The following is a 15,299-nucleotide window of genomic DNA, read 5'->3' on the forward strand; positions in this document are numbered from 1 at the left end:
ATTGACAATTGTAGAAGTTTTACCATATTACAGATGTGCTCTTGTGAGAATATAGAATGCACCACATTAAAGTAAGACTTGCCAAAATGTATATGCCAGCACCGGTCTCAGCACTAGAACAAGAAGCTACTTGTGATGGGGCAATCTCCTATACAGAGACGGATAAATAGGACTTTTTCTTCCATAGACACAATTGATGGAGCATCATCAGACACGGCAGTCAGAATCACGCCAGCATTATCTGATGGAATGAACTTGGGTCTTTTGGCCCTGTGACTTTTTCAGTTCTTTGTATCTGGTTTGAAACTGGAAGATTATCTGCTTGAGAAACTTTTTCTTGATTTCCCACATATACCTGTGCGGAATTCGTACTGGTCTTCGGCTTACTGCTGCTTTGGTCATTTGCATATTGCAAAATATGCATGACTGAATTTACCTCAAGTTTTTGCTGGCAGGAGTACTAGCAAGTACTAGTGCTAGTTCTAGCTTCCGCTGACAATGTTTGGGTACAGTTTCTTATCTCTATTAACTTTTATGATGCAACAGTAAACAACACTACAAACCCTGGAGGCTTTGGAGGCAGATAGGCTTTTTTCACTTTTGTATGTAAAATTTCTTTTGTAACATTCATATCCTAGATTTTTCCCCCCTTCAATGAAAGAGGAACCCCACAACTCCAGGCAACTCTCTCTCTCTCTCTCTCTCTCTCTCTCTCTCTCTCTCTCTCTCTCTCTCTGTCCCAGGCAGGAAAAAAATTGTCAGTTGTTCTGTTATTTGAAGCATGAAACATGGTGTTCAAGGAAATAAGAAACATTCATGCAAATAACAGTATAAGACTACAGGGGATGTAACTCAACCAACTCTGAATGGATAACAAATAGCTTTACAAATATTTATTCTTAAATCTACAACTAATGCACAAGCTGAACCGAGTGGAAGGATGGAAACTTAACCGATTTTCACATAAATGACACTTTGTTATCCAACATAATAGAAGATGCTAGCTACAAACCTATGCATGCAAATTTCCGTAAAATATACATGGCAGACAATACTGAGGTTGACAAATGAATGTATAAATCTCCTGGTGAATATTACAAGTAGTGCATAGTTCATTGACCTACGAATTGCAGCATAAAGTTACAGAATGAATCTTTCACACTGCAGGACTGTGAAGTGCAGGGAAACTTCTTGACAGATTAAGACTGTGTATTATACCAGGTCTTTAGCCCAGCTCTTCCTTTTCACAAGCAATGCTCTTACTGACTGAGCAATCCGAATGCAAATCAAAAACCACCTTCACAGCCTTTCTTCTATGAGAGCTAGCCCAGCATTTTATGCAGAAAAGCTTAAGTGAAGTTTGGAAAGTAGTAGATGTAACAACAGAATGCTATGATATTAATTTATGATTGGCTCGATCAGTAATAACATTACCCTCAAAAGGCAAGGCACTGATTTCAAGTCCGACTAGTCCAAATCCAGTAAACAATTCACTCTGATTTTCTTAGCACAAGGTTGTTTCCTCCTTAAGTAAGACACAGGTTACACCTGACATTTCACAGTTTTGTGAATGAGAAATCATTCTCCAGCTCAGTTGCAGATACAGCGAGTGTTAATAGTTTGAATTCTCATTCCTCTGTTGAGAACACCATGCTTACATACTTTGAGACAAATGACTCCCAAGCCACATCATGTCTGTCCACAAATAATGGCTGACCAAGTTCAGTTACATCAAAGAGGATGATAAAACATACAATTTTGAATAAATCAGTATTGTTGTTCTGCAGTACAACACTGAAAATATTTGAGTTGCTTTAGTTTACATGACTAAAGCCTTTCATCAATTTACATTTTCATTCATAAATAATAATAAGTATTGCTGTAGGAGTTGCTGCAGGCCGTAAGCCCAGGTAAAGGGGGGGGTGGGTGGGTTGGTGTCACGAAGCTCCAAAATGGACGCCAAAGTATAGGCCCTGTAGGACTGACAGTTCTGGTTGTATTACAAGTGAGTAATTACTTCAAAGCAAACTCAAGCTACGCAAGCATGATGACCCAGCAAAATCAAATTAATATCCTGTTTGATAATCTTTGGAGGAATCCACCATCGCAGAAATACAATGGAAGCATCCTGTTTAGATTAGGGAGGAGGACAAGACATCATGCTGAAGATGAATTGCAGCACCTTGGAAATCCTGAAGAGTCTCACAAATTTAAACCAATGCCACAGACTTTCTTGGCAACTTTAAACACAAACTCATTAACACATGTTGGCAAGATGAAACAACTGACTAAAGCTCTCCACCACAATAAATTTCTAGTAACAGATTTCAAGAAATTTGCTTCACATGGGAAGAAATCTTTTAATCAGGTGAATATGGTTTCTTTAAGAGCAAAGTAAAAAGGAGAACAATGATTAAAACCGCAGTTCTCAGCACACTTCACATTGTCAGTAACAAAATCCTTAAGTCTGTCTGAACTTTGACCCCATAAGTGAGAGACTGTTTACCAACAATATGCACTTCAAACAAAACCGATACTTTTACTAAGGTCCATGCACCAACAAACAAAATAATCAGCAGGACTTTGAACAACAGAGCAAAACCTGGAATATGATGTATACCAGAACGGCGAACATCTTGAAATGTGAAGATCTTACTTGGTAACTTTAATGTACAAGTTGGACAGGAACCAAAATACAGAATGGGTGCTAACTGGTACCTAGCAAGACCAACAGAAGTGGAAAACAACTTGTTGAATTAAGTGCACCTGTCCAGGAAGCAAATGGTTTGATGATTAACCAAAACAACAGGAGGAAGATTCCAGGTAGAGCATACTGATTTGCCTTTAAGAACAGTCCAGAGATAATGTCGAAGTCAAAATGGCGATAAATATAAACTACAACCCCTATTTTCAATAGTGAAGTCCAGACTCACAGCTCTTAACAGAAAGAGCAACACAACAGCTTTGTCCCAATTTGACAGCAAGACAGTAAAAGTAAATGAATTCAAAGAGAGCTCTATCACTAGAGAAAGACTTCAAAAATATAAAATGTTGTTTGGTATAGCCTGCAACGAAACAGCAGGGAACAAGAAGAGAGAGAAACGTGTGGCAGAATGACAACTGCAGACAGACACTGAAGGATCATTTAATCACTTGAATCAAATACCTACAGGAAATGGGTATATCAGTGGCAGACATGTAGTGCTGTTGCAAAGTTTGTGACTTTCTGATATGAGAAACAAACAACAAGGTTTTTTTTTCTGGGTGCAAAAACAGCTAAGACAAACAAGTGGTGCCAAATGGTAAGACGAATGCCATGCTCAACACAGCACACGGATAAACATATGGTACGAGGGCTATCCACAAAGTACTTTACGTTTTGGAATTAAAAATAAATAAAGTATTGGAAATTTTTTTTATTATATACAGATGAAAGCCACACTTAAATACTACTTTTCTACATAGTTGCCATTTAAATTAAGGCACTTATCGTAGCAATGGACGAGCTTGGAAATTCCTTCGTCGTAAAATTCGGCCACCTGCGTCTTCAACCATGTGGTTACCTCTTCTTGAAGCTGTGTGTCGTTATCGAAACGCTGCATAGCCAACCACTTCTTCATTGCCGGAAATAAGTGGAAGTCGCTCGGTGCCAGGTCAGGACTGTACGGCGGATGAAGAAACAACTCCCACTTAAAAGATTCGAGAACTTCACGAGTGGCATTTGCCGTGTGGGCCCGGGCGTTGTCGTGAATCAGCAAGATCTTTGAGCCCAACTTTCCCCTACGCTTGTTTTGTATTGCTCTTCTGAGGTTGTGCAGAGTTTGGCAATACCTTTGAGAGTTTATTGTAGTGCCTCTTTCCAGGAAATCCACAAAAATCACACCTTTTCTGTCCCAAAAGAGGTAACCACGTGGTTGAAGGCGCAGGCGGCCGAATTTTACGACAAAGGAATTTACAATCTCGTCCATCGCTACGATAAGTGCCTTAATTTAAATGGCAACTATGTAGAAAAGTAGTATTTAAGTGGGGCTTTCATCTGTATATAATAAAAAAAAATTCCAATACTTCATTTATTTTTAATTCCAAAACGTAATGTGCTTTGTGGATAGCCCTCGTATAAACAAAAAATTGAGAACTGTCGTGATGGTTGTAAGCTCGCTGGAGTGCCTGGATGACTAACGAAATACATAAATACGATTATAAAGCAAAATTCTTTGTAGGTAATTCACAGCATAACACTGCACCCAAGCTGTACCCAGCATATAGTATAGTACCACGTCATCAAGCAAGAAACTCAGGAGCAACAGCTGTGTACGTGCCAGAAAGCTACGACACAAAGAAAAGACTACAAACTTTCATGAGAAAATCACACTGACAGGAATCTCTCATCAATAAGGACAAAATGAATGTTCATATGCCTGACACAAGGTACACTGCTGAGTTGATCAACTTTACAAACAAAACAGGTATACCTAAAAATTTACTACACAAGTCACTGCACAGTAATGTTTTTTAAGAGTTTTCTTCTGTGGCAACAATAAGAAATCAGTTCACTGTGCGGTATTAACTAAAACTAATCGAGTATAATGGGCATCATGTACACACAAAAAAGCAAATATTACAACTATGAATTTGAAAGCAGCATTATGATATTTACCTGTATTACTGTTGAAGTCATACATCTTTAAAGTGTTATCCAAACCACCACTATATGAATGAACTGCATCCTGTAATTCAATAAAAACATGTATTTCTATCAGTTTCATGTATTAGATGTAATTAACAGCATGTCCTTTACTACAGAAATGTTACAGCATAATTGTATTGGATATGCATCTCACAAATTTTGTTGTCCGACTTACAAAACTGGAGGTATTTCCTCCTGAAAAGTAAATTCTCCACAGTATTGATTAAATTAATGATGTTGCAATACTTGGCTCAAGAATGTTGCAATACTTGGTTCAAGGAAAGAGCTGGCATGATAAAAATGACATAGTATACATTGACAGATCTCACAGTGTGGAAAAATGCAAATTGTTAGTACCTATAGTACCTGATGAGGGATAGCAGTCTCTTCAGTATTTTCAGGGGCAACAATCTTGATGATTGACTGATTTGGCTTTGTAACATAAGCCAACATGGCCTTGCTATGTTTTGACTGCAAACAACTGAAAACAGTCATTATTTTGCCTGAGGGCATGCACTTCTATTGTATGGTTCAATACAATGGTATCTTCTTGGGTAGAATATTTCGGAGGTAAAATATTCCTCCATTCGGATCTCTGAGCAAGGGCTTCTCAATATGATGCCTTCATCAGGGAAAACAAAACTGGCATTCTACGGGTTGGAGCACAGAATATTAACTCACTAAATCGAGTAAGTCGTAGGCTAGAGAATTCAAAAAGAGAAATGGATAGGTCAAAGTTAGAAACAGTGGGAATTAGTGAGGCATTGTGACAGGAAGCAAAGGACCTTTGAGTAAACGTTTAAAAGTACAAAATCAAATTTGGATAATGCAGGAATAGGTCTAATAGTGAATAAGGAAATAAGAATGCTGGGAAGCTACTATGAACAGCCCAGTGAACACATTTCATACCCACCATAGATGACAAAGCCAACACCCACCACAGTAGTACGAGTTAATAAGCATACTTGTACCACAGATGAACAGACTGAAAGAGTATCACCAATGTAGGAAAAGATAGATTGCTATTTACTGTAAAGAGGACACATTAAGTTGCAGAAGCACACCTGCCACAAACTTGACCGTCAACTCGGGCCAGAAAGCATGCTTGGTCGTGTGCAATCCATCTTTTCCAACATTGTTGATATTCCTACCTGGAGTTTCCATTGTTTTGAGACTGAAAGAATGTATGATGAGATAAAATAAATTATTGAGATAGTTAAAAAATAAATTATTCAGATAATTAAGGGAGACAAAAATTTCAATGTGATGGGGGACTGGAATTCAGTAGTATGAAAAGAAAGAGGAATAGCAGAGTATGGCCTGTGGGGAAGAAACGAAAGACAAAGATACAGTTTTGTACACAGCTTAATTTAATCATTCCAGACACTTTCTTTAAGAGTTGCCCAAGAACACTGCATACAAATCAGCAAAATATTTACCACTAAGCAGAGATTCACCAACTCTCCACCATCCAACGAGTGGATACAAAGAAAATAGATTATGAAAAATGTAGAACACTTATGTAGAATTGTCTCTTCAGATGACATCCACCATGTGATTGGAAACAGAATACACTAGCTTCCAAATTGTATGGCACAGACCTCTCCATTATATTAGGGAGAAATTCCCATGTCACTTTGATCATTTGTGAAAAATCCTCATGCACTTGTGTGAACCTCTCAAACAGATAAAGGCACATCATTACCTCATCTGAAATTGTGTAAAACGGATATGTTCCCAAAATAACATATTGTCTGATGTAGTAAAGAAAGTATTCGTTACCTCATTACTGTATCTCACATCACTTTCCCGACTAGTGAAGTTGACTAAACGCTCAATGCACAGGCCCATATATTACTACAACAATAATGAGAGACTAGTATATACTGATAGTATAAGTAACAGATAATTGAAGAATATGCACGAATTGGCTAAATGAAAGTTTTTGAGAACAATCTTTTTCCCTTGTGACATGGTTCCATGTAAATCTTCCAAGAAATTTGGAGGCTGACATGTGTTTTACCCATGAATAGGTATATGTGGTTGTTCAACCTTAAATAACTCAGGCAACTGAAACAGCTGTGACATCTGTTCCACAGTCTATAACAATATAACTGTGTCAAATGGACCTTTCCATACTACTACTTTTTTGAAATTTGTATATCTTATGTTCTAAAAGGAAGTTTTTGGAACTGTTGTGATATTTAGTAACTGTCGATCAAAATTTCATTTATTGTATTTTTTCTTCTATTATATTTTTAAAATCCATTTCTTTATATTGTCTCTGAAAACATTAATTATCCTATGAAATGAGATTTGTTAGTTTTGCCAGTTATCAGCAACTAAACTTATTTTTGGTAATGCACGAATTATTCAAAAAATCCATTATATATATTATGACACACAGTCCTTTACTCTTTACAAAACATGTTTGTATTTCAAATAATATTTTCTACATAAAGTACAGTCCAACTGCATTGACATCCATGAAACTCTGTACTATCGAAATATTACAGCCTTGTTAACTTCGCTTTTTCTGGAAACAGGAAATCTGTGAGAAGGTTTCCTATAGCATGGACATGCGGAGTGAAGTCAGGGACTTGTCTCCAATGTAACCATGTAATATACATTTATAAAGATTCGACGATATATGGAAAATGTTTATTCAAGACTGTTTAGATTTTGATTATGATGAAATTCAGAAAAGTGCTTAATTTAAAAGTTTGTACAGTTACATTATGAAAGTGGACTGAAACTGATTATCAAAATAATTGTTACAGAAATGCATTACACAGAATCATTGCTATTGGAGATAATATTTCGTTTGTAAAACATGTCAAAACCTCAACCCCTTCAGAGAATATATCCCGATTAACTAACAGGACGAGCTGAGCCATTAACTATGAGATCAATAATTCAAGACAAGTATAATTTTCTAACTACTCTTTATTGCTATAGTCAACAAAGGCACTGCCTATGCACAATCACTGTTCTCATCCATCATTAATTGCATATGTTTATGTCTGCTACTTCAGACAGAAACATTACAAAAACTTCAATTTCTATTCTTCTCATTATTATCATGAGTATTAGTGGGCACAACGGTGTTAGAAGACACAAACCTAGAAACTTGATGACTGTAACCGATTGCACTGGCTGTTAAGTTTCATTGGAGCATGACGCATTAATATATTGTTTGATTGGACAAACGGTCAGCATAAAAAAAAAACAGTGACAATTTTTGAACAATGATAACTACAGACTGTATTTAAAACTTTAATTGCATGCAGTATCTTATAATCATCTCATACTGCATTCAAAAAATAACTTTTTGATAGACTAATAGAAGTTTTATCATCCTGTTAGCAGTTAAGTCTTGAGAAAGTGGGAGGGGGAGGGGGGAAGGGAGGGGGAGAGGGAGGGATGGAGGGAGGGAGATCGAATTCAAGAAGGATGAAGAAGAATTCATCTGTCAATAGTCAACAGAACCAGCCATGTATTTACCATAGGTCATAAGGAGTAAAACTAAATCTAGATAGCCAGATGGTGATCTGAATTACTGTTCTCCTAGATACGAGTCCAGTGTCTTACCCACAGCACCGTATTACTCGGTACTGGTAATGTAATGACGACATGCATGGTGTGGGCGAACGGCTTGCTGCTGGAGGTGGTTGAAAAAATTAGCGATAAATGCAGCCAATCAGCTAACATAACACTTTACAGACAACCTCGATCATAGTTCAGCGTACAGACTGAGGACGACAGGGAATGAGCCTCGGATTCGAGTGCACCAGCATGGACATGGCAACGCAGGCTTCCTCGTGGACAGTAGCGGGTGATCCTGTTACCACTGCAAGGTGACAGCAGGAAGCCAGATGGAGGTGCAGCTGCTAGACAGAGTCCAGGTGCCAGGGCTGTGCTCTCAAGCAGTGGTCATCAATTTGCAGCTTGGAAGAGGCAGCGTCATAGATGTGTCAGTGTTTGGTGCACGCTGTGCATCATCGAAGGGTGCAGCTGTGATGAACCATGAGATGGACTGGACCTGGAGTTTTTATCTGGGTTCTCAGCAATGACAGCTATTGGAGAGCCACGTTCCAGAGTCACGTCGCAATGTCTGGATCGATGGCGATGCACAAGGACTAAGGCGCGGCTTGACTGTCAGTTCAGTTAGATAGGTTGCCGTATCATGTGATGTCCCTGCCCCCTGGCATGTGGGCGCATCGACTGCAGAAGCTGCACCTCTTCTGATGATGTGTTAGCAGGGGTGATGTCGGGCAGGCTCATTCCAGCATGTTTGACACAGGAGCTGATCATGCAGTCCAATGACCAGTACCTGCTGTGGTGCTGTTAACATTACAGGCTCAGTCTTCTCCAAGTTTTGTTGTAACTTTACCCTGTTGCTATTCCTCCCTCCTATGGAAACTAATCTATCCAAGATTCTGGCTGAAACACTGTCACTGGTTATTTATAATTACAAGCCTCTCACATTTCCATTTTTACTCTAAGTGTCAGTTTACCTTTAGCACTATTTACACTTCTTTTTCTTATTGATCATGCTAGCACTTGGCTCACTCCCAAGCCTCTAGATCCGTAGTTTTGCTTCTACTACTTTGTTTCACTCACTGTGTGTGGGTCTCTGATAATACTGACTAATATGGACCCACAAGTTAAAGGGAGGTAAAGGTGAGATTTGGGCAACTCAATGGCTGAGGTGCAGTACACAATACTTAGTACTATCGCTATTATGCAAGTGGCTGATATGCTGGTCCCTATGGTCGTCAGTCAGTGGCAACATTTGGTCCAATGCATTCTCACATGATCCGGTGGATGTTCCATTGTTACCCAACCATGTTGTGCTGCTATCATCTGGTCTAAGGCAGTCAGAAGGGTTGGGCTTAATGAGGTGTTTAGGTAAGTCAGCTTTTCCTCAAGCAAAATCTCTAATGGTGTGTCCGGTAGGTAAACTAATGAGAAGTTGGTGTTTACGGTTGTGGTTCTGGTCATGGTTGCAAATAACCAGAAAGTACGCCCTGATGTGTTGCATTGTGTACCATTTATTTTCAGCAATCTCTGCCCCTGTAGCTCTATGCACTGGGCACCACTGAAATTTGCTGGTTTAGAAATCTGTTATCGCAGTAGAACCTATAAGTGCTTTTCCCATCCGAAGACTTTGTTGGCACAATTACTACCAGTGCTGATCATGACCAAGTACTTTCTTCCATAATTCCATGCCAAAGTCGTTGATTGATAAATTCCTCCATCACAGTTTGTGAGCAATGTGGGACTCAATACAGTTTCTTGTAAAAAGGCAGCTCATTCCCAGTGTGAATTCCGTGTTGCACCACAGGTATAGCTGGCAATGGTCCAGGCGGGTTAAATAATCCTGCATATTCCTCCAACAACTTCTCCATATCTACTCTAGTACACTCTTTCAGATGTGACACCTTTTCCCTTAGTGCAGTTAAACCAACAGACTGTCCTGGCTTCTTGTATTCTAAACTGAAATCAATTTCCGTTTCATTTTCTAATACTTCTAAGTTATCTATGAGTGTACTTTTTGATAGCCTCACAACCTCTGAATCAGAATTAGCAATACTGACAGGCATTAATTAGGTATCATAAATCTCCTGTACAAAGGATAAACTATGTTGTAGTAAACATTGGGCCCAATCCAGTTCCTCGTTATCGATCACACATACAGTATTAATTGGCAGATCAGCTTCTATGTTCATCCAGTTCAGCTTTCCTCCACTTTTCAGTATCCTATCTTGCAAGTTCAGTCTAACAGGCCATGTACACAGTTTAAATGGCTTACCTGACATCTTGGGTGTATGCTCCATTCTTCCAGCAGTAAAACCAGGATGGAACATGTACCATCCAGCTGTACCATGCACTGTTGTATATCAACTTTGGCATGATGTTTAATCAGGAAGTCCTGACCCAGAACAATGTCACAGCTATAGCCCACAGTAGGAAGAACTTCCATCCATGCTCTGAAGTATCTCTTTCTCAATTGGAAACTCAACAATTTGGAACTGAGAGAATGCACATTATGAGCAACCACACCACTTAATGCACAGCATGGTGTGTTCAAATTCATTGAATACTGGCTAACCACGGATACCCATGATCCTTTATCCAACAACTTGCACGAACTTCTCTTTATATAGCTGAATAGACAGATGTCAGCCAACGATTTTCCACCAGGGTGTCCTGTAGTAGAAGTTACTGGGAACATTGCAGTGGTCACACCAACTCCTGTTCTGTTTAACGCAGGGGTGTAAGTGTTACTTTGATTACAATTATGCATCTGCAGCCATTTCTGAAGAGAGTGGCCTGCCTGCTTGCTTGTACATCTGACATTGTGGCTTGCTGCAAAACGGCTGAACATAGCCCGGAGACCCACACCTGTAAAATATAATCTCTGCATTTAACACACCCACTTCTCCTTTGGTCTAGTCACTGAATCAATCTCAAAGTCACTGTGACATCACTGCTCCGACCAAGGTCTTCAGGAACACCATATGCACTTTTTGCGACATTTTGGAAGGCAGACCATGCAAACATGTATCAAACGCATGTTTTTTGATCTCCTAGCAAATGGCATACTGACATGAGCACCACTCCATACAAATTAACATTGATTATCCTGATGTATCTCACAAAAGCCTCTAGTGATTCTCCAAGCTTCTAAGCTACACCATAAAGTTGTTCACGATAACACCTCAAGGTGTTTCCCATTACACTTGTTCTAGCATCTCCTACCAATTTTAAATAAGCTACACTTAACAACTGTTCATCAGTCCTGCATAAAAACACAAATATCTTCCCCACATTTACCTGAAAATGGGCCCACAAATGAGGCAGTGTTAGCATCAAGGGCGGATGGAGACACGCTTTAAGGCAGCCCTTCTTTTCTTTTATCTGTCAAACGATTTACTTACCCGCTCATCTTTTATCTGTCAAACGATTTACTTACCCGCTCAAAGCCTCATTATCAGCTCTACTCTTCACTACCTCGTCCACAAAATGTTGAATTGCCCCTTGGATTGTTACTTTCTCACTGATACTGACAGACATTTTGTTCAGCACTACCACCCATAGTGTGTAATTACCAGAATAGAAAATGAAGGAAAACACACACCTTTACAGGAGAAAAAAAGACAAACTCAGCACTTATTTGAAAACTTGGGCTACTGCCACAGCAGCTTCATTTCATTCCATTCTAATCTCTGTTGGATGACCGTTTCCAGCTCCAGTAGGTCTGGTGACATGAGTATTGTGGGTGTGTTATAAGGTGTGGGCGAGTAGCTCTCTGCTGGAGGTGGGTGGAGGAATAAGTGATGAATGCAGACAGTCAATTGACACAAAAACTATTGACAACTGCGAGCACACAAAGTATATGAAATGGACATGCTGTGGATGATGGGAGATGATCCTCAAACTAAAGCATGCCTATATGGACATGCTAACACAGGCATTCCTCATGGAGAGCAGCGGTGACCCTGCTACCACTGCTAAGTGGTGGTTGGAAGCAGCAGGAGTCTAGACGGAGATGCAGCAGATAGACAGAATCCGGGCTCCATGGCTGGGCTCTCAGGCAGTGATTGCTGGTTGGTGGCCTGGTGGAAACAGCATCACACACACACCAAAGACTGGCATACGCTAGGGAAGAGCCATTTTCCGGGTTGACGTCAAAATGACTGGAGTGGGGGCGATGTCCAGGACAGCAGATCTGTCAATCACATTGCCGTAGGCATGTGATGTCCCCAACTGCTGGTGTATGGGAGAGTTGATTATGGAAACAGCACCTCTTCTGACGTCCTCGTGTTAGCTGGGGTGATGCGCAGTGGGCTGGTTCCGGCACACGACACAGGGGCTGATCATGTACTTCTATGAACACCACATTGTATCTGGCTGTGACCTTGTTAATATTGTGGACTCTATCTTCTACTCCAAGTTCTGTTATACCTTGATCCCATTGCAGTACACTGCAACTAGATCATCGTGCATTAGTGACTACATCATCAAGGAGTTAACATCGAGTCACAGGCATTATAGCAGCCATCTCCAGACAATTTTACCATAAGTACAACGGCAAAACATGTTATGATTTTGTGCTGTATCTGTTAGGATATATATATTAATAGAAGAATCTACCAAATTAAGATGTTGTAAAAATAAAAATAGAATAACAAAAGCCTCTTCCAGATGCTATTCAATCTGTATATTGAGCAAGCAGTAAAGGAAACAAAAGAAAAGTTCGGAGTAGGTATTAAAATCCATGGAGAAGAAATAAAAACTTTGAGGTTCGCTGATGACATTCTAATTCTGTCAGAAACAGCAAAGGACTTGGAAGAGCAGTTGAACGGAATGGACAGTGTCTTGAAAGGAGGGTGTAAGATGAACATCAACAAAAGCAAAACGTGGATAATGGAATGTAGTCGAATTAAATCGGGTGATGCTGAGGGAATTCGATTAGGAAATGAGACACTTAAAGTAGTAAAGGAGTTTTGCTATTTGGGGAGCAAAATAACTGATGATGGTCGAAGCAGAGAGGATATAAAATGTAGACTGGCAATGGCAAGGAAAGCGTTTCTGAAGAAGAGAAATTTGTTAACATCGAGTATTGAGTTAAGTGTTAGGAAGTCGTTTCTGAAAGTATTTGTATGGAGTGTAGCCATGTATGGAAGTGAAACGTGGACGATAAATAGTTTAGACAAGAAGAGACTAGAAGCTTTCGAAATGTGGTGCTACAGAAGAATGCTGAAGATTAGATGGGTAGATCACATAACTAATGAGGAGGTATTGAATAGAAATGCGGAGAAGAGGAGTTTGTGGCACAACTTGACTAGAAGAAGGTATCGGTTGGTAGGACATGTCCTGAGGCATCAAAGGATCACCAATTTAGTACTGGAGGGCAGCGTGGAGGGTAAAAATCATATAGGGAGACCAAGAGATGAGTACACTGAGCAGATTCAGAAGGATGCAGGCTGCAGCAGGTACTGCGAGATGAAGAGGCTTGCACAGGATAGAGTAGCATGGAGAGCTGCATAAAACCAGTCTCAGGACTGAAGACCACAACAACAACAACAACAAAAGCAATTTTCTTATGTCTTGCTCAGAGTAATGAAGAAATGAGACTTCAGGAACTGACTGTTATTAAACAAACCCAAGGGTGTAGATAATTTTTTTCTTCGGGAGGGGAGGTGTTAGTTCTGTTCGAGTACAAGATAGTCATACAGACCAAAATCCCAAAATAATAGCACCTGGAATGTCTTAACATTTCAACATTTAGAATTAAAATACAGGTCGCATTTACTGAAATTCTCTTACAAGTGAATGGAAATGAAATCACTGCAGTAGAGAAATTGTGTTGATGTACATTGCTCCAAAACTTGAAGAGTATTTAGCACCTACAAACTGCACATTATGTGACAGCCCACTTTAAATGCTTTCTTGCTCCTCATAGTTATCTATATGTTGCTTGATATTTCAAATCAGTCAGCACCACTCAAGTTACTTCTGTCAACAAGTGAATAAAATTTATTTATTTATTTTTTTACCGGAGTAGTTGAAATGGAGAAATATCAACACAATCTTCACTATTTTCTGGACTGACTACATCAGCTTGAGGCACGAAGCTTCCTGTATTTCTGATGTATCTTCACTACTTTCTCTGAGGTGATTCCAGTTTTCGGGTCAATTGAAGAATGAGATCCTCCAATTCATCGGCTTAGACCAATGATGTCAAATTTTAGTCATAAATATTAGTTTGTTTATTTCTGAGGCATAGAAAATAAATCAGGAATGTTCTGTGGCAAAGTATCATAACTGTAAATAAAAAATAAATAAATGTGTTATTGAGGTAGATATTGTGTATGCTTTTTGTTGCTTGTGGTAATTATAAATCATTTGTGTACATATTTCAAATTATACCTTTGTCTGATTGTGAGTCGTTCCAATTGCTGTTTCCCCTGCAACTGATTCGTATAGTGCACTGTGTAGGTCAACTGAAGTACAGAACACAAATTTCAGGTATGTCGCTTTTTTCGCCTAGTACCAGTATAATATACAGGGTGTTATAAAAAGGTACGGCCAAACTTTCAGGCAACATTCCTCACACACAAATGAAGAAAAGATATTATGCGGACATGTGTCCGGAAATGCTTAATTTCCATGTCAGAGCTCATTTTAGTTTCGTCAGTACGTACTGTACTTCCTCAATTCACCGCCACGATTTCATACAGGATACTCTACCTGTGCTGCTAGAACATGTGCCTTTACAAGTACGACACAACATGTGGTTCATGCACGATGGAGCTACTGCACATTTCAGTCGAAGTGTTCGCACGCTTCTCAACAACAGATTCGGTGACCAATGGATTGGTAGAGGCAGACCAATTCCATGGCCTCCACGCTCTCCTGACCTCAACCCTCTTGACTTTCATTTATGGGGGCATTTGAAAGCTCTTGTCTACGCAACCCCGGTACCAAATGTAGAGACTCTTCGTGCTCGTATTGTGGACAACTGTGATACAATACACCATTCTCCAGGGCTGCAACAGCGCATCAGGGATACCATGTGACGGAGGGTGGATGCATGTATCCT

General features: G+C 39.6%; 1 protein-coding gene across 2 annotated transcripts in view; it reads right to left on the reverse strand.

The window, feature by feature from the left end:
• Positions 1 to 15,299, reverse strand: part of LOC124795410 (mitotic checkpoint protein BUB3) — a 76,180-nt gene that overhangs the window by 44,224 nt on the left and 16,657 nt on the right. For both annotated transcript variants that reach the window (XM_047259431.1, XM_047259430.1), the window contains exon 3: positions 4,658 to 4,727. In XM_047259431.1, coding sequence (XP_047115387.1) covers positions 4,658 to 4,727 — 70 coding nt within the window. The remainder of the gene's footprint in view (positions 1 to 4,657; positions 4,728 to 15,299) is intronic.

Source organism: Schistocerca piceifrons, chromosome 4 (genome assembly GCF_021461385.2).
Source record: "Schistocerca piceifrons isolate TAMUIC-IGC-003096 chromosome 4, iqSchPice1.1, whole genome shotgun sequence".
Lineage (NCBI taxonomy): Eukaryota > Metazoa > Arthropoda > Insecta > Orthoptera > Acrididae > Schistocerca > Schistocerca piceifrons.